Source organism: Macaca mulatta, chromosome 1 (assembly GCF_049350105.2).
Source record: "Macaca mulatta isolate MMU2019108-1 chromosome 1, T2T-MMU8v2.0, whole genome shotgun sequence".
Classification (NCBI taxonomy): Eukaryota; Metazoa; Chordata; class Mammalia; order Primates; family Cercopithecidae; genus Macaca; species Macaca mulatta.
The window spans coordinates 67,824,010-67,851,165 of record NC_133406.1 but is presented as its reverse complement, the minus strand read 5'-3'; the positions used below and the strand labels follow the sequence as shown (position 1 = coordinate 67,851,165).

At 37.4% G+C, this 27,156-nt stretch overlaps 1 protein-coding gene across 5 annotated transcripts in view; it reads right to left on the bottom strand.

Moving 5' to 3' along the window:
• Window positions 1–27,156, bottom strand: part of SYT14 (synaptotagmin 14) — a 224,562-nt gene that overhangs the window by 64,605 nt on the left and 132,801 nt on the right. For all 5 annotated transcript variants that reach the window (XM_001108818.5, XM_002801931.4, XM_077937123.1 and 2 more), the window contains 2 exons: window positions 12,255–12,526; window positions 6,338–6,787 (listed from right to left, as the gene is read on the bottom strand). In XM_001108818.5, the coding sequence (XP_001108818.2) occupies window positions 6,338–6,787; window positions 12,255–12,526 (722 nt within the window). The remainder of the gene's footprint in view (window positions 1–6,337; window positions 6,788–12,254; window positions 12,527–27,156) is intronic.

Sequence of the window (27,156 nt, the reverse complement as noted above, 5' to 3'; positions counted from 1 at the left end):
GGGGGGGGGCCAGGGGCGGAATGATATGGTTTGGCGGTTTCCCCACCCATAATTCCTCACAATTCCTCACCCATTGAATTGTAGTTCCCATAATCCTGCTTCCATGGGAGGAACCCTGTGGGACATAATTTAATCATGGGGGCAGTTACCCTCATGCTGTTCTCATAACAGTGAGTGAGTTCTCATGAGATCTGATTGTTTTATAAGGGGCTTTTCCCCCTTTTCCTTGGCACTTCTCCTTGTTGCTGCCATGTGGAGAAGGACATGTTTGCTTCCCCTTCTGCCATGATTTTAAGTTTCAAGATGCCTCTCCAGCCCTGTGGAACTGTGAGTCAATTACACCTCTTTCCTTTATAAATTACCCAGTCTTGGGTATGTCTTTATTAGCGTCATGAGAATGGACTAATACAAGGGGCAACCAGTATCCAATGACTGACTGATGGGAGTATAAAGGCCTAGCCATCTCAGCCCAAATGAGGACAACTCTAAAGGACTATTTTAGTTCCAGAGTTCCCTGGGGGTTGGCTAAGACTGTCATTGGGCGTGCACTGCAGCTTGACTTCTCTCTGCCCAATCCTGCTTCCATCTCCTCTCTTACAAGTATGAATTCCAAGAGCACTCCTTAACAAACATTTGGCACTCTAAACTCCCTCTCAGAGTCTGCTTCCCAGGTAATCGAATCTGGAACACATATGGTGCCTTAGATTCTTTCAGAAGAAGGCAACTGCATTAGTCAATTCCCTGCTGTTATTAAGACGTACCTGGGCAATTTAAAGAAAAGAGGTTGAATTGGCTCACAGTTCTGCAGGCTGTACAAGCATGGTGCAGCAATCTGCTCAGCTTCTGGGGAGGTCACTGGGAGCTTTTACTCTCAGCAGAAGGCAAAAATGAAAGCAGGCATGTTACATGAAGAGAGCAAGAGTGAGAGAGGGAGAGGGGGAGACGCTACAGACCTTTAAACAATCAGATCTCATGACAAATAATTTACTATCGTGAGGACAGCAGCAAGAGGATGGTGCTAAAATAAACCATTTGTGAGAAATCTGCCCCCAGGATCCAATCACCTCCCACCAGGCCCCGCCTCCAACATTGGGGATTACATTTCAACATGTTCAACATGAGATTTGGAGGGGACATCCAAACTATATTACCTGCTTCATCTGATTCTCTTCCCACAGGGGTTAATGTACTCCTTAGTCAGAAGAGCAAATGTTTTATCAGCCAGTGCAGATTATGCTATAGTAACAGAGAACTCCAAATTCTCAGCAGTTTAATTCAACAATGGTTTACTTCCTCCTTATACAACATATGGATTTTGGACTGGCAACAGAGGCTTCCTTCAAAGCTCAAAGAGGCTCCATTTCCACACATGCTTCCATAATAGTGAAAGCATTATTCTGATTCTTAAAGGTTATGAGCAAAAGATAAAAGCAAGTCATGTGGCCACACCTGAGTTGAACAGAGTGGTAATCTATGCTGCTTTTGCAGAGAGGAGCAACAGACCTTACCAAAGCAGGCTACATGCCAGAGTTGACTCACAAGTCATAGTTTGCAAACCCTGGTCAAAAGCAGTGATTCACAAACTTTAATGTATATCAGAATAATGTACAGTGCTTGTTAAAATACAGATTGCTGGGCCCTACCCTCACATTTTTTTTTTAATTCAGACAGTTTCAGAGAGGGACTGAGAATCTGCACTTCTATCAAGTTCCTATGTGATGATGTTATTGGTCCAGGAATCACACTTTGAGAACCATTTGTCTACAGAAAAAAAACTTAATAGGTACGCCTGCAGCTCATCTATTAATGTAGAGAACCTTATTTCAAGATGAAATACAACACAGCTTTGTCAAATATCAGTTTTCCTAAAAGGCAACTCACCAAAAACCATACATATTATTTAAAGTAAACCAATGATTTAATAAAGATTCCTATATTATGAGAACTATCCAATGTGTAGGTAGCCTCACTATTATTATCGCTAGCCACTCCGAAGAGATCAGGCTAATTAAGTACTGTTTGTACAGGAAGGGTTGTGTGTATGTTTGTGAGAGAAAGAATAAAGTTTCATTATTAATCAATCAAATATAATAACATTAACAAATCTAATAAGCTGCAATTAGACGTAAAACCAGGATGAGGAAAAAGGGAAAGGCTGCTTTATGCAACTGTTACAGAGAGTAATATAGTACCAAAAATCCAAGTGAAGAAATTAATTGGGGTTATATGCTAAGAAAGAGTGCCATCTGAACAAAGCTGAGTATGTAAGAAGAGTTCAAATTATGAGAGGGATATATACCATGGTAGGAAGGATAACTGACAACGTTCTAGCTACTGAGTTTGGCATAAGACAGTACTAAAGCAAGTTAATAGTAAACCATATGGCTATTTCACGATTCTTATTTGAAAACAACAGAAGCTAACTGACTCATTAAGTGGAATAGTAATTTATTAAAGGAATAGGGATGAATAAAGAACCAAGTTAATGGTTAAGCTTCTCAAGAATGAAGTCTAAAAATCATACTACAGAATTGGTTGGGTGAGGAGAACCTGCTGCTGTTCTCACTGGATTCTTTTCTGCCAAGGACTTTTCTCTATTGCAACTGTTAGTGGCCCAGCACCAATACCATTTCTGCATCAGCAGAGCTATTTTATAACAGAGTTACTATTGCCTCTGAAAACCAGATACCTCCACCATCAACTTCATGGAAACATGATCTGAGTGCAGTGCCTGCTTCTTTGTTCAGTCTGTATTGAGGTTTCCTGAAAATGAATATGAGTGGCAGAGTCTAGGTCACACAGCTCCTGCCGTACCTACCAGTGAGACTGGGAAAGTCAACTTATGGCTTACCTTAGGGAGGTAGACATAGTTATTCCCAGATAGTTACTGAAAAGGTGGAAGAGTGAGAAAACATAATACATGTCTGCCACAAAATGTCATATCAAGCATACAAACCCATCTAAAATTCACCAATTTCTGTTCCTACCTAACTCCTTCCCCAACATAAACTAGCATAATTAGATAATATCAGAGATGGATAGGCTTTTAGAGATCACTTGGTCTAATCCTCTCATTTCACTAATGAGAAACCTGATACCCAAAATGATCAGATGATTTACTTAGTTTACATGGCTAGTCAGTAGAAAGAAATTATGCTTTTTAATTCTTAGTATATTTTCTATCATGCAATGATCAAGAAGGAACACTTCAAATGGTATTTTAATTTTTTTTTTTTTTTTTTTTTTGAGATGGAGTCTTGCTCTGTCACCCAGGCTGGAGTGCAGTGGCGCGATCTTGGCTCACTGCAAGCTCCGCCTCCTGAGTTCACACCATTCTTCTGCCTCAGCTTCCCGCGTAGCTGGGACTACAGGCGCACACCACCACGCCCGGCTAATTTTTTGTATTTTTAGTAGAGATGGGGTTTCACCGTGTTAGCTAGGATGGTCTCAATCTCCTGACCTGTGATCCACCTGCCTCGGCCTCCCAAAGTGCTGGGATTACAGGCATGAGCCACTGCGCCCCGGCCTTAATGTTAAACTTTAATCTTATTCTCAGGGAAACCTACTGTTTAGTCCTCAGAAAGTCATTTTGGTGACATTGGTCTTTTTTTCTCTCAATCAGTTCCTGCAAAACTAGCTATAAAACTAAATTTTATATGCAAAATTCTATGTTCCTATTATCTATGAAAAAAAACTGTAAGCTTAAATGTGTTTTAATGGTAGTTTGCAAGTTCTTTGGCTGGATTAAAATTTTCCTGGCCAAAAGGCTAATACCCTCACAACAAAAATGACAACAATAATAAGTAAGTATTCAAAAGCTACCAGAAGGCCTGGAATGGTGCCTCAAGCCTGTAATCCCAGCATTTTGGGAGACTGATGTGGGAGAATCGCTTCAGGCCAGGAGTTCAAGACCAGCCTGGACAACATAGCAAGACCCTATCTCTAAAAAAAAAAATTAGCCAGGCCTGGTGGTGTGCACCTGTAGTCCTAACTATTTGAGATGCTGAGGTGGGAGGATCGCTTAAGCCCAGGAGTTTCAGGCCACAGTCAGCCATGATTGCACTACTACACCCCAGCCTGGGTGACCCTGACTTTTCCCAGAGTGAGACCCTGACTCTGGGGGAAAAAAAAGCAACCAGAACAAATGTTTAATTATGAGTATATCTCTTACAGATATATTACTACATCTTACAAAAATTAGAGCCAAACTCACCCAAGTAAACTGTAATCACAAGATCTCCCCACAAAGTTAATATTAAAACTTAAGCAAAGAGAACATTAATACTATAGTATATATAGAATATATACATTCTATTGGTATATTTTAACAACTAAATAACTGATAGCACAGAAGCCAAAAGGAACCAATGAGATTTGAGAAGGTGGAGAAAGAAGGAAAGTAATAAAGAAGAATAATTAAATATAGGGTACTAAATTTGAGAAGCATGTCAACACAGAGAAAACATTCTCTAAGGGCAGAAGATGGATAGTTTTATTCAAATACAAATGTTACATCTTTAGAGAGGAACAACAGACAATGGGGCCTATCAGAGGGTGGTGGGTGGGAGAAGATAGAGGATCAGGAAAATTAACTATTAGGTCCTGGGCTTTATACCTGGGTGATGAAATAATCTGTAAAACAAACCCCCATGACACAAGTTTACCTATATAACAAACCTGCACATGTACCCCTGAACTTAAAATAAAAGTTAATAAAAAAGAAATGTTATGTCTTACAAGCTATTTATTTAGCACTTTTTCCTCAGAAATTATTGTACTGGTTGGCAGAAAAAGATTATAGAATCAATGACCCGAAGCTAACACATGTAATGTAGGTCCATTAAAAAATTGCTTAGTTTGAACAGAGATAAGACAGTATTATTTTCTATGACTTCATTCTCTTTGTGAAATGAATGTAATTGAAACACAATTGGGAACAGATAAATTACATACCTCTTGATGACAGAGTCTTTCTCTGCTAATTTAAATACGTTATTTCTAGATAAGGGTGTATTTTCCACAGAATAACTAGTGATCACCCAGACCAAATAATGAAAAAGTTTAGAAATCATATTAATAACTGTAGATTAAATTTTATGAAAAATTTGTTCTTTTCCCCCTGAAATATTGCCTGCACTCTTTTTTCTCCCCTCTTATAAGCTGCTGCTATTATTTTAAAAAGGCATTTCCTCAAAATGATAATTCTGAAAATTTAAAAGGATAGCAAGTTATCAATTTTCCCAAAATATATTAATTCTTATCCTAGAAACCCATATGAATATACTATATTTACCATCATCATTTGTACATAAAGACATTGAAATCATTTAGTTAAACTGGTATGGTGTGACTGTGAATGAAGTTCCTACACCATAAAATGTTGCCTGGTGTAAATGCAATGAGACCCTAAACTACTTGGACTGAAGCTTACACATTTAAAAGCTTAAAACAACACTAAAATAATATACCTTTATTTTAAAATATAAATATATTCTAAAATCTGTATATTTATATTTTAAAAATGCTTTGTTTTCAATATAACAGAGAGGAATAAATATAAACCGTAATGCACACTTATAGCATATCACAGATTTTTTCATAATCTAAATGTGGCATAATGTATCTCCCTGGTTTAAATAAACAGTGCAGACATTTCTCTCCTGTGATTTGCAATGCCTTGTGGGAATTTAGTTTAAAATATGAAGACAGAGAGAGAGATTTGTATGTGATTATCATCTGGAGGACAAAAAGAGAAAAGAGAGAACTAGCTCAAAGTACTAAGCTTAAGGGTTCTCTGGAAATACTTCACAATCTGTTTAAAAAGGGTGGAAAGTCTACTGAGGCCAGATTTATTTTGAAACTTTAAAATAATTTCACAGAAGTTCTGGAAACATATCCAGTCATGACCTAGGGAGCAGTACATATTCTGTAAGGGCAAATCCTTTCTGCCATATAGCAAATAATATATGGGGCTGATACTTCTGAATGCATTGCCTAATTTTAACCTGGAAAAAAAAATCTATAAGGAGTTTGGATGACTTCATAATCAAACATTTAATAAATGTTCAACAAAATAACAAACATGTAAAACCCTGGGCCAAAACTCTGTGAAGGATAAAATAAAAGACATAAATCACAAATTATCTTCAAGGGCAACTTTTTTAGGTAAGAAAAAGTATATCTATCTATCCAGGGCTTAGATATTTTTGAAAAGGCATGATTACTATGTTAAAAAATAGACTGACAAACTTGTTGGCTTGATTAAAGATTTTTAAAATTGTGCACACTATAAACCATGAACATAAACTATATTCAGGCCATTTGATGAGATACTCACAGAATGATTGTAAGAAGGTTCCAATATCACAGGCAATGACATTTTCCCTTGAAGATTCAATTTTGTTAAATAAAAAATCTTTTCCCCCACAATCTTTTCTTTTTTCATGCGATGTACACCATACAGTCTAAACCGAACTGCGTAATTTCCAATCATCTCAGATTCAACATGATTAAATTTAAATGTTTCTGTGAAGACAGGGCATGGTCCTCTCTGGATGCTGGTTTTTGCTCTCTGTTTCTTTATAGGTAGAAGAACAAGGTGTACTTGCCATGAGTTGCCACCTGTCCTGTTATATGTTGGGATGTCTGTGACAGCTGTCACTGTTACCAGAAGCTTCTGTTCTTGTGAGTCATAGTCAAAAGTCACATCCAGTGTGCCATATTTAGCTTCTGGCTCAGGATCAAAAGGTTTAGGAAGCTGTGATGATGATCCTTGAGCTGACATATCCTAAGCAAAGAAAATTTAAATGTTAGAGTTTTTAACTCAATTATTTAACCTAGCATGTCAATAAATACTTGGTATTTCTTTAGAAGGAAATACCATTCTAAACAGTCTCTCTGCTTTGTGATGTGAAAGCCTTGTGATGTGAAAACAATTCTGCCACAAAGAAAGTAATACGATAACAATTAACTGTCAACTACAACCAAAAGCAACCCTATAGGGCGAGATTACTATAAGCAGTAAGTTAAACTCAAAACTTATGATAATAAAGACACGTTTAGAATTTAATATTCACCATTACAATTCTGAGAAAGTGTGATGTATGTTTTTATAAATGATAATTTAAAATATATCCTTTAGCGGGTATATCTGCTCCTTTTGTAGAAAACTACTACATTTTACTTTCAATGTTATAAACAATGCCACTGACAGCACAGTATCAGGCTGCAGAGGAACAGAACATAAGTAAAAGTATAATGCTATTAAAAAATTTGGTTCCGTCTTCAGAGTTTGTTCTAAAACACCCCAATCTGTAATAAAATATAAAGATATTTAGACTTAAAAATCAATGGAAATGTGAAAGCATAAATAAAGGTCTCAAAATATTAGCAAATATTTACTTTCCGTAACATAGACTATATTTACTTCAATTTCTAACCACAATTAAAAACACATTATTTTCTAACATTAATGACTATTTAAAATGACAGAACACACATTTTAAAAGTTCATGAAAGGCTGAAATGGTACATTTTAACTATGAAATTAAAAGAAATTATAACCATTTTTCCTGTAATTGTCTCAAATTCCTTCCAGTCTATCTATCTAGAATGTAATAGGGGTTTTAGCTAGTTACCAACAATGTCAAACCTAGGTCTCTGACCTTTCAACTATACCACTCTGCGTCTTCAAGTATTTTAATAAATCTTAAATAATTCTCATTTCAAAATGTGGGCCAATTTAATAAATTTTTAAAATTTTCTAAACTTTGAGTGGCAGTGAATACTACTGAATCTCAGTCTTCTCTTTTTCCATTTACAAAACAAAATAAAACAAAACAAAATCCTCCTGAGTGTTAGCTAGAAATACTACCCGCAAGATTTGGGGAGCCGAGGTAGGCAGATCACTTGAGGTCAGGAGTTTGAGACCAGCCTGGCCAACATGGTGAAACCCCATCTCTACTAAAAATACAAAACTTAACTGGGTATGGGTGGTAGGTGCCTGTAGTCCCAGCTACTCAGGTGGGTGAGGCAGGAGAATCGCTCGAGCCAGGGAGGCAGAGGTTGCAGTGTGCCAAGATCATGCCAGTGGACTCCAGTCTCAGTGACAGAGTGAGACTTTGTGTAAAAAAAAAAAAAAAAGAAAAAACACTGTCCATAAGAGACTATATATACTTCAGTGCCTCTATTATAGCTCATACGACTACATGACTCAGCTTCGGCCAATGGGAGGCAAAAATAATTTATGTGTGAAACATCCAGATCAGGTTTATATAAGAAATTACTTGCTCTCCACTCTCTGTCTCACTCTTCTCACAAGCAGATATACAGTCAGGATGTGTGGGTCTGCTCAGACCATGTGGACTAGGACAACACCCTAGGGCAAGGCAGAGCAACAGAAGAGAAGGAACTGGGTCCCTGAATAATCTCATAGAGCAAAGCCCCCTGCTCACCATGCACTGTTGTTAAACAAAAGAGAAGTAAGTTTCTGTGTTCCTTAGCCATTGTATTTGGTGGGGGCTGAGGGGTCTTTTTGTTGTAGCAGCTTAACATGTACCGTAACTACTGTACCTACTATGTGCCAAGCCCTATTTTAGGTCGGGAGAGTGCTTCTTTCTGCAGAGAGAACTAAAAAGACATGAGTCCTTAATTTTTTTTTTTTTTTTTGACAGAGTCTTGCTTTGTCAACCAGGCTGGAGTGCAATGGCACAATCACAGCTCACTGCAGCCTTGGCCTCCCATGCTCAAGTAATCCTCCTGCCTCAGCCTCCTGAATAGCTGGTACCACAGGCACACACCACCACACCTGGCTAAATTTTTTGATTTTTAGTAGAGACAAAAGTCTTACTATGTTACCCAGGCTGGTTTCAAACTCTTGGGCTCAAGCAACCCTCCTGCCTCGGCTTCCCAAAGTGCTGGGATTACAGGTGTGGAGTCACCATGCCCAGTTAGTCTTTGGTCTTATAAATCTTACATGCTAGTTGGTATAATGTATGGGGGAAAAAAACAACAGAAGAACAATACTTGGGGGGAAGGAATAAATTCCCATAAGAGAATTCAGTTTTTAATATAGTATGAGAAAATCAAAACATATTCTTATTCTATTAAAAAAATTTACAGTTTAGAGCAAAATGTTTTAATGTATACTACTTTATAATTGGTAATTAAAGATTATTAATTATATGGTTTTGGTATTTCAATTAAAGATTTTCTAAAACAGCATCATGACAGCTAAGATTTTCAGGCAATAAAAATGTTTATCAGGTCCTAGATAGCTATTTTTCAATTTTGTTTCTCTTGGTGCCTCCCTGATTGTTTTTTCTTTTTTTTCCAAACATGCCAACAATTCTTGTGAAACCCAGTGTTGAAAGGGTAGAACATTTACAGATAAAAGACATTATTTGCATTCTGAAAATAGGCAATAAGCAAACAATTCTTCCTTTCAAGGTATCTGGACCAGTTTTAAAAAAACTTTATCTAGATAGCAATAGGTCATCAACAGCGTCTATAAACTCCTTCCCATGGAATTCTTCTGAACCTTCTCTCCTCTCTCAGTTTAATCATATATGTGGATAGGCTCTAAGATAACTACAGCCTGGATTAAACCAAGAGAAAAGTGAGAATTTTCTATCTGACACATAATATCTATTACAAGGATGCAAAATAAACTTGAAAAAACACAAAAGTGAATTTTATATTAGCATAGGCTATCAGCATTCACATCTAAATATTTCTGTAATGTGCATTTGCTACATAGTTTGAGCACATTCAATGCTACTACAGAAGACACAAAAATAAGCAGGATGGAGGAAATTCCAAAGAAGTGGTTACAGATAGCAAGTTAGCAGCTTCTGAAATACGGACAAAACTCACAGTGTGTGATAACTATAGAGAGTGAGTTAAGAAGCAGCTTGTGAGACATACGCAGAATTCATAAGATATTAAATACAAATAGTTAATAACTTACAACATATGCCAAAGAAAGATTAAATAGAAAATATGATGGATCAAATGAGTGTTACCTATAGAAAGGGATGAAATGCACAAGCCACGATCATGTAGCCTCTGGGCTGACAGCTCTGTCACCCATGTGCTCTACTTAAGAAATGCAGATAAAACCTACAACTGCCTAGCAGGCTAACTGACAAGTTTAAGTGATGGTCAGGAGTATAACTATATCTCTCCCACAAAACAAACAAGTGTATGCTGTTGGCTCTTGGTACCCTTGTTCAAATCTCAACTCTGGTCCTTGTTACATCATAAATAGGAATGCTGATGGAAAAGAGACAGTGAGATAGGATGTATGGGCACTGCATAAACCAGGACTCACACAGTGTGGTCTTGCTACCTATACCCACTTGCAGCTTATCCCTAGGTGTGTTAACGGATTTCTGATTTCATCTAGCTCCTCTTACTTCTTGCTTTGTATGTGAAATGGATTAAAACACACACACACACTCTCTCTCACACACACACACATACATAATTTGAGCATCTTACTTTGGTCCTTTAGTCCTCTGAGAGAGTTTGCCTGGTAATGTTGGAGGGTACCACTGAATCAAAGTAATTTCTCACACAACGTTTTGGATCAAAAAAGACAATATAATATAGTTGTTAAGAGCACCGTTTTGGCAGTCAGACAGACCCGGGTTTGAACTGTAGTTCCACTATTTAAGAGCTGCTTATACTTAGTCAAATTGTTTAGCTCTCTGACTCTTAATGTTTTCATTTATAAAATGGAGATAATAACTTCCTAAAGATGTGGTTGTTAGAATTAAATGAGCAGACTACATAAAGCTCATAGCAAAATTCCTGACACAGTGGTGATAGTATTTTGTTGTTGTTTATTAATCCCACAATCCAGACTTCACTGTTAACTTGTGAGCTGTATATGTAGTTTACAAAGCTACAAAACAGCTGTCTCAAATTTGTTTAGGTAATGGAACACAAAGAAACATACATCATGAAAAATAATAAAATAATGATATATTAAACTTAAAATATCAATGTATAATTTTCTTCTAGGTCAGATACTGTAATACTAGAAATACTAAAAAAAGCAATAACAGATACAAGGTATTTTTAACAATTATAAAAGAAAAGCTTAAAATTAAGGAAATTCTATCCATAGCTTAATTGTTCTGGGTATTAGGAAACTACATCTATTATTTAATTTTGGCAGCAGATCTGAAAATTCGTCTGGTAAGAATACGGACATATTTCGGTATTACTGAATGTTGTCTGGAACAAAAGCAGTAAAAACTTGCAATCTAAAACTTTTAAGTAGGCTGGGTGCAGTGGCTCATGCCTGCAAACCCAGCACTTTGGGAAGCTGAAGCAGGAAGACTGCTTGAGCCCAGGAATTTGAGACCAGCCTGGGCAACATAGTGAAACCCTGTCTCTACAAAAAAATTAAAAAATTTGTAGGTGTGGTGATACACACCTGTAGTATCAGTTACTTGGGAAGCTGAGGTGGGACGAAGCTGCAGTGAGCTGTGATTGCGCCACTGCACTCTGTTCTGAGTGACAGAGCGAGACCCTGTTTCAAAACAAAAACAAAAAAACTTGAAAGTAAATCTAAATACTAACTTATAAAACCACTAGATTGCCTTTTTTGTTTTCATTATGACAGAAACATTAAAACAACTTCTTTTTAGAATACAGTAATACTTCACAACGGCCACAAAATTATTTTTGTTGTCATTTTCACATTTTTGCTCCAAAACAGTAAGTAAACTTAAAGCCCAACCAACCAGCCACTCTGAATGCATGAAGCCATGGATTCAAATTTCATTAGTAAAGCTGATCATCATTTATCCCTTGTATTTTCTATGATATGAAAATACAATAAGATTATGAAAGACTTGTGAAACATTGAGTAACCTTCTCATAGTAAAAAAAAAATTCCAAAATAAAATAAAATAATACAAATAGTAGCCTCAAGATGAAATAAATGATAAAATCAATTATTCTAGAATGTTTTATACAAAGTGTTAAAAAAAAAAACATCTGTAGGTACCCATCTTCCTTTGGTGGTGGGGCTTGGGGTTGGGGAGTGGGGGCAGTTGAAGACTAGTTGGGACATTCCTGGTAAGTTTGTTGGATAAAGATTAGATTAAGGATGGATACTGGTACTATAAGTTACAAAGGAATAAGATAGTGATAAAATCAATTCTTCTTACCAAGAGGAGAAGCACAGGATTATCCTCCTCCAAATAACATTCATTTTCAAACTTCTATGTGCTTTTACTTACTTCAGGGCTCAGGACTGCAGTGCTGTCACTTGGAACATCTTCTTCATATCCTTTATTATGAAAACTTTCTATTTCATGACCTGTGCTTCCTTCACTTGGGCACTTGTTATATGAGCATCTTGGACTGTTGCTGCAGTGGGAAAATTCACATTTACTGTCCCCAATTTCTGAGGGTGTACATGACAGATGGGGAGAACCACTGTCATCCTGATATGGTGGTGGCTGCAATTCATCCAGCGGGGGTGTTCTTCTCATTCTCTGAATGCAGTTTCCTGATAATGATTAAGAATCTGGTCACTGTTTCCAATTAGCCTCAACATGCAGTATAGTGTTACACACAATAACTGTAAATAACTTTTGAAAACTGGATCAAAAAATTGATGGCAACATAACTATTAGATTTACTAATGACCTCTTCTTCCCTAGTTCAGAGGCACAAATAAAATAATCTGGTTTCCCACTCCTCACCTCCTGCATAATAAGATTAGCAAAAATAAAAGTCATATATGAAGAAAGATCCTGTTACATATCATAAAAATGAGGGAGTGATAAGTATTAAACAGTGTATTTATTTGTCTGTCTCAAAACAATCCTGATGTATACATACTTCATCTGTTACCCTGTGATCTGTGGCCACCCTAGGGTCAAAGCAATACAAATATGGTTGGAAAAACAAACATAATACCTCTGCTTGTTCTTCAACTGTGTTCAACAAGAACTCACCTATGTTCTTCAGTTACTGAGATGAACTTAAACCAGCATTCAGCTGGCAGTGTCAGAAATGTTTTTCTATATCTGTTCTGGATCCAGAATCCTAAAATGAGGTGTACTGTGAATCAGGCCCATTCCCTGTTTGCTAACATCCATCAATCAGCAAAGATTGGAGGCTGTGTTCTGTCTCTTCTCCATTATAATGGCACTCTATCCCACTCTACAGCTGTGTCTGTATTCTTTGTAAATTATGACTCCATTTTGCCTATAGTAGGCATCTCTACCTCTAGCAGTTAACATGAAACCACATTTTCTTTCACTCTAAAATTCTCCTTTTAATTTTTACCTCAATTATTTATCTCAGGGATTGAGAATAAATGTATCTGTGAACAAGGACAGAGTTGGGGACAGGAGGGAAATAGAGCCCAGTACATAATTTAAGAACAGTTAAGTCTTTGTAGACAAATTCTGAATGCAATGCTAAACACTAAATGTAAACACTGATCTTTTTTTTTTCTTTTAATGAACTGTGCATCTCTTTTCTCAAGGGACCCTGAAACAGTAGTTTGTATTATCATTGATATGGAGTTCAGTTCAAACATTCAATAGTTCCTCTGTTCTTCCTAAGATAAAAAGTTACATAAGAACTATAAGCTTCATTTAAAAATTACCACAATGCTTGGTTCAAATGAAAAATAATAATTTGCACAAATGTAGCACAAATTTACATAGTTGCTCAGAGGCCCCAATTTTGGAAAAAAAGTAAAACTAAATGTCTTACCTAGTGAGTCTAATAGTCTATCCACAGAGTCATCTCTCAGCATATGTGGGGAACTGGTTCTAACCCCACTATTCCCTCTCAAATACCAAAACGCAAAAATGCTCAAGTACCTATTACAAAATGGTGTAGTATTTACATATAACCTAAGTACATCCTCCCACATACTTTAAATCATCTCGATGTTACTTACAATATCTAACACAAATGTGAATGCTATGTAAATGTTGTAATACTGTATTGTTTGGGAAATAATAAGAAAAAGTCTGATAGAAACCATACATTTTTTCAAATATTTTCCATCTGAGGTTGGTTGAATTCACAGATGTAGAATCCACATACATGGAGGGCCGGCTGTACTAACTTTAGTTTATAACATAAGCAAAAAGTAAAAAAGTGGCTGAATTAATATAGTTGAAGCTGAATTCAAGAAGACAGATTAGACATGTTGCAAGTCATAGCAAAATAACCCACAGAATTACAGAATAGTAAAGAGACAAGTGGTTTTAGGCGGTTAATTAGCTTGATCCATTTATGTGGGGTGGGTAACTATGTGTGGCTGCCACCGCTGGCAGACTGACTTGACTCCATCCATAACCTCTTTTTCTCCTAAGCAGCATTCCGATTAGGAGTGGCCGATCTAAGCAGATTTCAGAGTGAACCTTCCAGGAAAGTTTTGTTTTCCTGATAAAAGCAGCCAGACTCTACTGGCATGCCCCTTTGTCCCTTTGCCTTTCCCCTGCTTCCTTCTTGGAGGAGTAGCAGCTACCTTGTGACCATACAGTGGTAAGTACGAGAATGAAAGCTAGGAAGGCAGAAGCAGGAAAATGAAAAGTCCGGGTATCTGAAACATCACTAAATACCTACCGCCAAACTTGATGGCTGAGACAAATCCCTATTTGTTAAAGAAAAAGAAAAAACAGTATTTGGATTTTCTGCTGTTTCCAAATATATTCTCAAGTGATAGGACAAAGTTTATCAATCATTAAACTGACATCCTCTGCCCCTTTAAAAGTGCATATTTAATTAGCCACCGAATTAAAGGGTAATACCTAAATACTGTAACATGAAGTCAATTAAAAATTTTCCAACGTAAGTGGTTTTGGGAGTCAGCACACCATCTACTCCTTTACCTTTTTTCTTAGAAGACAGGTGATCTTTCCTAGAAGTCTTGAGCATATTGCCTCACAGATCTCAATGCACAGACCTGGGTCACATGTCTATTCCTAAACCCATCACTGGTAGAAGAAATGGGATGACCATAATTGTCTGAAATTAATCAGAAGCCATCAAAATTTGAAGCTGGGGATGGGGCCAGCTTCACTCTTCGTACCTATGTGGAAAAGAGTAGATGCCTAAACAATGTAGGATCCAGGAGGGAGGATGAAAGAGAAAGAATGTTGGTTACAAAACAAACATGATCCAGTTCATGATCCAGTGAACATGGCTCACTGCAGTCTTGACCTCCTAGGCTCAAGTGATCCCCCCTCCTCAGCCTCCCAAGTAGCTGGAACTATAGGCATGTGCCACCATGCCTGGCTAATTTTAAAAACTGTTTGTAGAGACAGGGTCTTCCCATGTTGCCCAGGCTGATCCTGAATTCCTGGGCTCAAGCAATCTGCCTCAGCATCCCAAGGTGTTGATTACAGGTATAAGGCACTGTGCCAGGCCTGTTTTCTTGATCAGAGTATTTTTTTTCCTCAATATAACAATCCTTTTCTGAGGTTCCTTTTGATATGCCAGCACAGGATAATTTCAGTCTGGTAATAATGTTATACCTTATTTCCTTTGGTTTGCTTTTTTATATTAGGTCCCTGCCTAGCTGTGGGCCAACTAAGTGAATTATCACAGCTGAGCTCCAGGCATCTGGTGCTACTTTAGATTTAGTGTAACTCTTGCTCCAGAGACCAAGGCACAAGTTACACAAAATGGGTTTGTGATATATAAAGATGTTAAGTGGGCTCAATGGGTAGACTTCACTACTGTTTTCTGGATTTGAGAGAAACAACATTAAAGCTGTGAATACATAAAATTTATTTTAGCCACACCATATCCTTCAAGTTTTGAAAATAGTAACACCACACTTTTATCTTTACTTTTCACTTTATTTTTGCATTTTATTTTTTAAAGTGTAGAACACACAAATGTAGGTGGAATAAAAATTTCATTAAAAAATATAGCTCTGAAGATCCCTCCTTTTCAAATGTTTGCAATCTCTTTTTAGTCTACATAGTGTACTGAGTTGGCTTAAATGTAATTGATATAAGAAAAATTTTTAAATAATTTTATAAAGCAACAAAATTTATATTATTATTGTTAAATTACACTGTAAACATCAACCTTAAGAAGAAATTTCTATGGAACTATCAAACACCACGTGATGATGCCCTCCTATTACTTTAGTTCTTGCTTTATTACCTAATTTCATACCCCTATTTCTATATAAATAACATATCTATAAAAGGATTTAGGCATGGATATATTTTAAGCATTTTAATTTACCATCTGCATATTGCATAGCACCTGCAAAACAAGATGAAGTATTTTCTTACCATAGAAAAAATAGCATGTGTGCACACACGGCATATGACCTGTGGTTCTTTTAAAACAGTGGTGAGAACCACAGCTCTAAAAAAAAAGATGTATATTCAACAACTGCAGAATTCTTTTTTTTTTCAAGTGCCTGTGGAAATCTGCCAAAATTGATTATATGCTGGGCAATAAATTAAGTCTCAATACATTTCACAAATTGGAAGCATGAAGAGGATGTTTTCTAAACGAGGCAGGAGAATAAAGTCTGAAGGCAGGAAACCTAAGGCCATGCTGACTTCCTAGAACTGAATCAAAAGTAAAACCCCAGCTCTCCATACCCAAGTAACAAAAGGATCAGAGGCTACTCCCTTTGCACTGTGTGGCAGATGAAAAATGGGAAGTACCTCTGATTGGTCCCCTCCCACAGTCAGACTGGTGACCAGCCAAGTCTTCACGGGTAACTCTGTAACTTCACTTTAGCCTCTGTTGGTCACCTCCTCCAACCAATCAGGCTGGTCACAGGTCAGTCCTTCATTACATAGGAGGTAGCCAAGTAACCAATGGGAAACCGCTAGAGGGTTTTTAAACCACAGAAAATTCTGTAGCCAGTCCTCTTGGGCTGCTCTGTGGAGTGTAATTTTGTTTCACTATGCTTAAATCTATGTTAGCATAAATCTATGAGTTCATTGCTTCATTTTTTTTGTTGCTTTGTTTGTGCATTTTATCCAATTCTTTGTTCAAAACACCAAGAATCTGGACGACTCATAGTCAAGACATCCACTGGTGACATGACCACTACAGAATTAAACTAGAAATCAGAAACAAAACTGTAACTAGAAAATGTACAGAAATGTAAATGAAAATAACTAGAGATTAAAACATACTTCAAAATAATCCATGGATCAAAGAAGAAATCACAATATAAATTAGAAATATCCTGAAGATAGTGGTCATTAAAAAGTCAGAAAACAACAGACGCTGGAGAGGTTGTGGAAAAATAGGTGTGCTTTTACACTGTTGGTGGGAGTGTAAATTAGTTCAACCATTGTGGAAGACAGTGTGGCGATTCCTCAAGGATCTAGAACCAGAAATACCATTTGACCCAGCAATCCCATTACAGGGTATACAGCCAAAGGATTACAAATCATTCTACTATAAAGACACATGCACACGTATGGTTATTGCAGCACTGTTCACAACCCAAATGCCCATCAGTTGAACCAACCCAAATGCCCATCAGTGATAGACTGGATTAAGAAAATGTGGCACAAATACACCATGGAATACTATGCAGCCATAGAAAAGGATGAGTTCATGTCCTTTGCAGGGACATGGATGAAGCTGGAAACCATCATTCTCAGCAAACTAACACAGGAACAGAAAATCAAACACCGTATGTTCTCACTCACAAGTGGGAGTTGAACAGTGAGAACACATGGACACAGGGAGGGGAACATCACACACAGGCATGTCCGGGGGTGGGGAGCTAGGGGAGGGATAGCATTAGGAGAAATACCTAATGTAGATGATGGGTTGATGGTTGCAGTAAACCATCATGGCACGTGTATACCTATGTAACAAACCTGCACATTCTGCACATGTATCCCAGAACTTAAAGTATAATAAAAAAATAAAAAAGAAATATCCTGAAGAGAATGATAATGAAAATGATCTACACAACCACTTGTAGAATGTGGTTAATCTGTGCTTAGAAGGAAATGTACAGGTCTGAGCATAAAATATTGGGGAGAGGTGGGAGGCTAAAAAACAACGGTCTAAGAATCCACTTCAAGAAGTTAACAAAAATAAGAATGATAGTTTCCAGCTTCATCCATATCCACACAAAGGACATGAACTCATTCTTTTTTATGGCTGCATAGTATTCCATGGTGTATATGTGCCACATTTTCTTTATCCAGTCTATCATTGATGGGCATTTGGGTTGGTTCCAAGTCTTTGCTATTGTGAATAGTGCTGCAATAAACACACGTGTGCATGTGTCTTTATAGTAGAATGATTTACAATCCTTTGAAACCATCATTCTCAGCAAGCTAACACAGGAACAGAAAACCAAACACCTCATGTTCTCACTCGTAAGTGGGAGTTGAACAATGAGAACATATGGGCACAGGGAGGGGAACATCACACACCGGGGCCTGTCGGCGGGTGGGAAGCTGGGGAGGGATAGCATTAGGAGAAATACGTAATGTAGATGACGGGTTGTTGGGTGCAGCAAACCAGCTGGCACGTGTATACCTATGTAACAAACTTGCACATTCTGCACATGTATCCCAGAACTCAAAGTATAATTTAAAAAAAAAACTCATTGTAAAAAAAAGAAGTTAATAAAAATAGCAAATTAAATCCAAAGAAAGTAGAAGGGATGAAATAATAGAGCAGAAATTAAATAAAAAACCAAGCATATAACAAAGCATCAAAATAAAATTCATTGTAAACACAAATAAAATTGATAAACTACTAGAAGAGATGAGTCCAGGAAAAAAGAGATTACATAAACTATGAATACCAGGAATAAAAAGAGGACATCATTTCAAATCCCATAGACATTAAAAAGACAGAAATTCCCCCTTTGTTCTTCTCTTTCTGAAAATTTCAGCCCTAAAGCCACTGAGTGGGACAGAGGAAGGCAGAGGGCTGCACTGATGGTGGCAAAGGAAGTCACAGCGGTACAGAGCCACATGTTAGAGCCCAAGTGGGAAGATGTCCAGCCCAGTGTGGTATCTTGGGGCCTGGGCCCCAGTGAGATGAAAGAAGGGTGTCCATGTCCATACTGGGGAGTGGAGTCAGTCAAACATACAGTGTCAGAACCCAAGGGCAGGTGAGAAGGGTTTTCAATTCAGAAAGTGACAAGACTGAGGTGTAAAGTAGGGTAAAGACAGCACACATACATGGGGGCAGTCCTACAGAGCATGCTGAAGCCCAAGCAGGTGAGAAAGTCCCAGTGAGGGAAGTCAGAGCCATGGCAGGATAAGGAAGCTCCTCATGGGAGGGCAGCCTGTCCTGGAGCAACAGAGCCCAAACAAGATAAGGAGTGTGTTCGCATTGAGGAAGAAGAGCAACCTAATGTGAAGTCAGAGAATGAGAAGTATCAGGGCCATAGAGCCAGGTGACTGGGGTGGACTGTGAAAACCCAGGAGGGTGAGGAGGGTGCCACACACAGGGGTATCTGGTGAAGAACATCAGAGCACTAGCAGGGTAAGGCGCGCATCTGTACAGACAGGTGGCCTATCAGGAAACTACAGCCTAAGCAGCGTGGACATGGTGTCCAGTGTGAGGGTGGCGAAGTGGGGTGAAGAGGGCAACTATGTGGAGTAAGGGGGAGTCCTGGACCATGGTGCTAAAACTCAAGCAGGAAGTCAGGGTCTAGAAAGGACGATGAGGGCACCCAATGTGGGGCAAGCTGACCTCGGGTATCAGAGCCCATGCTCAGCTGGTCATGAGGACACCCACAAGTGTGAAAGGCAGCACGAGATATCAGAACTCAAACAGAGTGAAGGGGGCATGTGTGCAGAGAGATGGGAGGACATGTGTGCAGACTAATCAGATAACAAATATATTAAGGTTAATGGCAGCCAGGTTTCTTACTGATGGAAAAGGGAGTTACAAATATGAAAAAGGAAAAAACTGAAACAAATTCTGTGGCGTTGCATTGGAATTGGACAATCCACATAAACTCATAGTTTAAAAATACATAGATAGAAGTTATTAGTGCAAATGTGCATATATGTGTGCACATATTTGCACATACACCCATACATAAATATCCTAGCTTTGCTCACTGAGGAGGTTTGTGACCACCACCACCTCGACAGCAGTGAGTCCACTGAGTGCCTGGGTCTTGGCTTCTAAATCTGTTATCCACTAAAAGGAACCAGGATTATTTAAAGAAATGGCTAATTCCAGGGTGAGGCCAGGTAAAGTACATGATGAGCCTAGAAAAGTTTGTGTATTGAAAGTGAGGAGATGTTCAAAGACTGATGGGGATATGTCAAAAGGACGAAGAAATCAGCTTGACAGTGATCCCACTGACCACTAACCATCTGAGCTCAAAATAAATACAGTAACTGATTATTGCTCATAGAATAAATGAGAAAACTATGAGTCCATATAGATATAAATAAATATATGAATAAATGAAAAATTTTTTGAGGAATAGGATATGTACATAATTACAAAGTATCTTCCTACAAAATACTTTTTTAATTACAAAGGGTAACTTTACAGTGGAGAAGCCTGTAGATACCAGCTTAAACTAGAGATCAAAGTGAACATTATGAGAAACAGGACAAATCAAAATTGTACCCCACCTGATAAAATGCAATGAGGAATATCTCTAACAAAATAGAGAGGATACTGCTACAAAATAACTCCACAATCTATCAAAATGAACCCACGAAGAAATAGGAAATTATATAATCTTTTATCTATTACAGAAATTGAATCCTTATTTTAAAACCTCCACAATAAAGAAAATTCCAGGCCCAGAGAGAGTGTCACTGGTGAATTTATTATTTAAAGAAGGGAAAAACACCAATTTTACATAAAATTTTTCAGATGATACAAAAAAGAGGGAATACTTCTTACTTTATAAGGCCATAATAACCTTGACATCAGGACCCAAAAAGTATCTTACAAGAAAGAATAAGTATAAACCAATCTCTCCTGTGAACATAGATACAAAAAATCTATACAAAATATTAGCAAATCTAACCCAGAGTTATGTAAACAGGGTACCATATCACAATCAATTTGGAATGCAGTTATTCTGTACATTCAAGATAGATGTAACATTTAAGAACTAATCAATCTAATATACTGCACTGAAAGAACAAATATAAAAAGTAATATGATAATTGTAAGACTTACTAAAAACATTTGATAAAATTCATTATCCATTCATGATAAAATCTCTCAGCACACTAGGAATAGAAGGCAATTTCCTTGATCTCCTAAAGGGTATCCATGAAAGTCCTAAAGCAAACATCATATTTAATGGTGAAATGTTGAAAGTTTGACTTCTGAGATCAGGAATGACAAGGATGCCTGTTATCACCACTTCTATTCAACAATGAATTAAAGGTCCTAGCCAGGGCAATAAGCTGAGAAAAAGAAGATATAAAATGATTGGAAAGAGAAAAACAACGGTCATTACTCTCATATGATGACTGTGATACAGAAAACCCAAAATAATTTAGAGATAATCTATTAAGAGTTGGTAAATTTAGCAAGGTCACTGGCTATGTGATCAATATTTTAAAAAATGAATTGAATTTCTACACTCAATGATCAATTAGAAAGCAAAAATTTAAAAAATCTCACATATAATAGCATTAGATAACATTAAATACCTAAGGATAATGCTAAGAAATGACATTGTTATTTTTCTAGTTCTTGGGCTTATAATTAGAATGTATATTCTTAGCAATTGGTGGAATCCAAACTTTGGCATTCCAGGCAGTGCCTATATGGTACAGGAAAGGACAGCTGAAAACCAACAGAGCTTCCTTTCTCCATTAACACAGCATCTCAAAAGAAAGGCAGAGACTAGTCTACCATCGGAGATGGTAGAGAATTGCAGGTTTGACAAATGCTTTCACTAGTTTGTCTACTGCAAAAATTAGTAGGCTTGAAAAATGATGGCAGATTATCATAAACTTAATTAGAAGATGACTTCAACTGCAGTTGCCGCTCCAGATGGAGTCTTCTTATTGAGCAAATTAAGACAGCCCTGGTATCTGATATGCAGCTTTAACCTACAAATGCTCTTTTCCTTTGTATTTATCCAGAAAGAACAAAAGTTAACAGGTTGTCTTCACCTGGCAAGGATAGGAATACATCTACTGACCTGCTTTCAGAATTCTTGTTCTATGCCACGATCTACTCTGCAGAAACCTCGGCTGCCTCAATATTCCATACTACTTTTCCTTGAAGGATCAGGTTTGCTCTGATGACAGCAAGCTATTATGACCAGGAGAGTAGAAGAGTTGAGAGATGAAGTGCCTTGGTAAGATATACATGTGAGACAGAATCAAGAACTAAATCCTACAAAAATACATGGGCTTGCCATGTCAATAATGTTCCCAAGGATCCATGCATATGATAAGAATATTCCTCCCAAAGTCAAAGAGAATTTATATTCCTTGTCTGTTTCCTGATAAGGAGACAAAAAGCTTTATTGGCCTCTTTACACTTTGAAAGCAGCACATTCCACATTTTAATATATACCTCTTATCCATTTATAAGGTAAACTAAAAAGCTAATAGCTTTGAGTAGCATGCAGAGCAAGATAAGTCTCTCCAGATGATTGAGGATACCATAGAGGAAGCTCTATGCCTGACCTTTGAGACCCAGCAAACCAAGTGGTGCTAAAATGTCTGTTGTAGGTAATGGCGCTAAAAAATACCATTGGGAAGCCCTGATGGTAAAATTGCTGTGGAGGCCTACAGATTTTTAAAAATTATCTTCTAGTCCAGGCATGGTGACTCACATCTGTAATCCCAACATTTTAGGAGGCCAAGGTGGGAGGATTGCTTGAGACCAAGAGTTCTAGACCAGCTTGGGGAACATAGTGAGATTCTGTCTCTATAAAAAAAATTAAAAATTTGACCAGGTGCAATGGCTCACACTTGTAATTCCAGAACTTTGAGAGGCCAAGCTGGACTGACAGCTTGAGCCCTAGAGTTCAAAACTAGCCTGTGCAATATGGCGAAAGTTCATCTCTACAAAAAAATACAAAATTAGCCAGGGGTAGTGATGTGTGTCTATGGTCCCAGCTACTCAGGAGGCTGAGGTGGGAGGATCACTTGAGCCCAGGAGATCAAGACAGCAGTGAGCCGTGATCACACCACTGCACTCCAGCCTGGGCGACAGAGTGAGACCCTGTCTCAAGAAAAAAAATAAAAAAAATTAGCTGAGCATTGTGGCATATGCCTGTTAACTGCAGCTACTAAAAAAGGATCATTTGAGCCCAGGAGATTGAGGCTGCAGTGAGCTATGATTGTGCCACTGCACTCCAGCCTGAGCCACAGAGCGTGACCCTGTTATAAAATAAATATATACATAATCTTCCTTTGTACCTTCAGATACATTTTATTAGAAAACAAAGTTCAGATTATTTTTGTGTCATGCCTTGAAAGTCTAATCTTTGATTAGTTTATTTTCCTGTTGATTTGAAATAATCCATTACTCAGCTGGGCATGGTGTGATTCCAGCACTTTGGGAGGCCGAGGTGGGTGGATCACTTGAGGTTAGGAGTTTGAGACCAGCCTGGCCAACACAGTGAGGCACTATCTCTACTAAAAATACAAAAAAAAAACAAACCCAAAATTAGCTGGGCATGGTAGCACACGCCTATAATTCCAACTACTTGGGGAGGGGTGAAGTGGGAAGATCTCTTGAACCCAGTAGGTGGAAGTTGCAGTCAGGCGAGATCATGCCACTGCACTCCAGTTTGGGTGACTGAGTGAGAATCCATCTCAAAAAAAGAAAGAAAGAAAGAAAAAAGAAATAACCCATTATTCAAACCAGACTGCACGCATAGCTACCAACTTTCTACCAGTACAATCTTATTCAGTACATCTATTTCTCTAGTGAAAAATCAACTCACTGCCTCTCATTTCTTGACCCTTAGAGCTCTAAAACAAGATCATACTCACATCAGCAAGTAAAGTGAAAAGCATTTCTGTTTTGAGAAACAGCTCTTGGTCTACTATTAGTATCAAACAGAGGCTATATGGAAGACCAAGGAACACCAGGTAGCAATGTGTTCCAACTTGTCCAGTATGAAACAGATGACATGTGATCTCTTAGCTATAAAGTTGAGGATGTCAGCTGCAAACCATCTTTAAGGAAAGTTGGCATATATTGGATGATAATTATCAGACTAAGTAGGCTCTAAGGGATAGGTAGGTATTATAGTTATGCCTGTTTTCTCTTGCTTACCTACACTCATAGCCTCATGGGGAATATATCATGATTAGCTAACTGAGTAAAACAATTGTATCTAGTGATACACCAACACCAACAGAAGCAAAATGTTCTGGTATTCCAGTACTTTTCAGAGGTGGCCCTGGAAGATAATAGAGAAGGAAAACCTCAGTGGATAGAATTCCTAGTAGTCTATTTGGTTTTCAAGTTTGCTTAGAATAAGGGTTGGTCTCCATTAATTCCTAGCTACCAATGGTTTGGTTCAATGTATAGACTTGGGAGGAGAAAGACTGGAAGACTGATGTCACCCAGGATGGCTCTATGGCTTGAAAATGTTTACATTTCCAATACAATTTAAAACTCAAATATGCACCGAACATCATGATTTCTAAAATTTAACCCCACATATTCCAAGTGTAATTCTTTCTCACATGGAAAACACTTCTAAATATTCTAACAACTACATTTACTCAACTGCTTTGCTTTGCTCCTTAAACTGAATTTCTGCTGCTGTCAAATAGAAACTGAAAATCTTAACATTTAACGTTAACTTTTCTCTCTACAAATAGCATCAAGGAATTTCCACAATTGAGTTCAGTATGAGTTTTTTCCAAATGAATCTCTAATTCTTATGCTTAATCATATTCATCTTTAATCAAAACTTTCGAGATGTTTCACTATCATATGCTTGCCAGGTTTTAATTCAAACTTCCTACAAACTATAGTGCTATTATGATTATAGGATTACTACGATATTGTTTATTTTGTTTTACGAAGTGCTTTGGAACTAGGTGTAATTAAGTGCAGGTTAATATAGTTGGGTAGTTCATGACGCTCATGAGGCTGAGGCCATAGGTTTATCTCTCCAGTTGTGATTATTCTATATCACATTAAAAATCACAGACATATCATGTTTTATTGTGCTTTGCTTTATTGTGCTTCAAAGACACAGCAGTCAAACTGAAGGTCTGTGGCAACTCTACATCAAGCAAGTCTACTGGAACCATTTTCCCAACAGCATGTGCTCATTTTTGTAGCAATGAAGTATTAATTAAGGTATGTAAATTGTTTTTGGCATAATACTATTGCACACTTAATATACTACAGTATTGTATAAACATAACATTTATATGCACTAGGAAACCAAAAATATCATGGGACTTGCTTTATTGCAAAATTTACTTTATTGCAATAGTTTGGAACTGCACCTGCAGTATCTCTCAGGTATGCCTGTACATCCTTAACTATACCCCAAAGCAGACTTAGCCTTGCTCAGGTTCCAGGGACAAAATGTTTTGTTCTTATAGTATTATAGTTCTTCAGAGCTGGTTCTATACTCTTTAAAGGTCTACACATTACTTTCAAGACAATATCCTAAATGTTTTTTACCCCTGAATCCAGTCACAGCCATACACTGGCAATTTCCTCAATGCATTATGGTCTTTTATGCTCTCTTTGGTACGTGCCCTTCCCTTGGCCTGTGATATCCTTCACTTCCTCCTCCTTTTCACTTGGGTAAGTTCACATATTATCCTGCAAGAATCAGCTTAGTTGTCACCTGTTTGAAGAATTTCAAAGATTCACCCTCTCCTATCCTTCCCAGTTGCATTTGTCACCCTATCCCCAAACATAACCACCCTCTCCCCAAATACATCCACCTATGTATGCATGTTGGGTTAAGCGGTCCTAAGTACTGACTTCTACAGCACACGTTGCTTCCATCATTTACAGTGTATTGCACTATGTTAACATTTAACATTAACTTTTCTATCTCTGTTTAGATGTTCATGTGAGCTCCCTGAAAGACCAGGAACTGTCTCTTATCTTTGTACCTGCAGTGCCCAGCAACTTGCTTGAAATGCAGTTGCTAAATCACAATTTTTAAACAGTTTGTTGAATAAAGGGCAAAATAATTGTTGCAGAGGTATTCAATGTGACCCAATCATGACTGGCAGGGCAGTGAAACCTCTGGATTCCCATGTCATGAACTCACACTATATTTTTTGTTGTAACATTAAGGAAATAAAAGAGTACATGATATCAAGAGGTGTGACTATTCAAAGTTATAAAACTCTTCTAAATGAAACATGTCACAGCAATACCAGGCTGTTAGAAAAAAAGCCAAGAAAACAATTATTTAAAAAATTTCCTTCTAATCTGACTACAAGATATTATGAATCTAAATTATGATTCTGAAAATGACTTCAGATTTCTTTTAGGGGACACTGAAGGGTGTTTTATTCACAAAATTGCCTAAACAATTAAATGAAATGACAAGTGTTCCTGCTAAAAGGCTGATCTGGTTTAAAATATACACAGTAGATATTTCAAATCCATTGCTTTAAATTCACTGAATTATCCTAAATAATGCAGCAATTTTTGAGGACAAAATTAAAAAGATAGTTGGTATTCCTCAGAAAACTTCACAAAACCAAACTAGATAAATCTAGAATTAAATTTAACAATATATATTTTATCGCCTTTAAAATAATATGAGGACAACTCAATATCAACAATGACCAGCATTTCTTTTTACTTTGTTCAACTATGCTGAAACTATAAGATTCTTGATAAATAATTCCCTATTAAATTTTGAAAGGAAGATTGTCCAAAATTACAATATTAATTTCAATCAATATTTTTGGAGACTGCCAGATTCCATTTTGGTTTTCCCTCCTTGCACTGCAGCCTCAAAATTGTCTCTAAGTAATAAGCTGGGCCTTCATAGGTATTTCCTCATTCATTTGCTTTCTCTCATGGATCATATCCCTGCCCTGCCTACTGTCCAATGACTCAAAATAGTTTTTCCTTACTTTTTTTTTTTGAGTATTCTAATTATTTATGGCAGGAAAGCAAGTCCTTTAGCAGTTACTTCTTCATGGGCTGTGGTAGAAATTCCAAGTCTTCTAATTTTAAACAAAATAGGAATAAGCT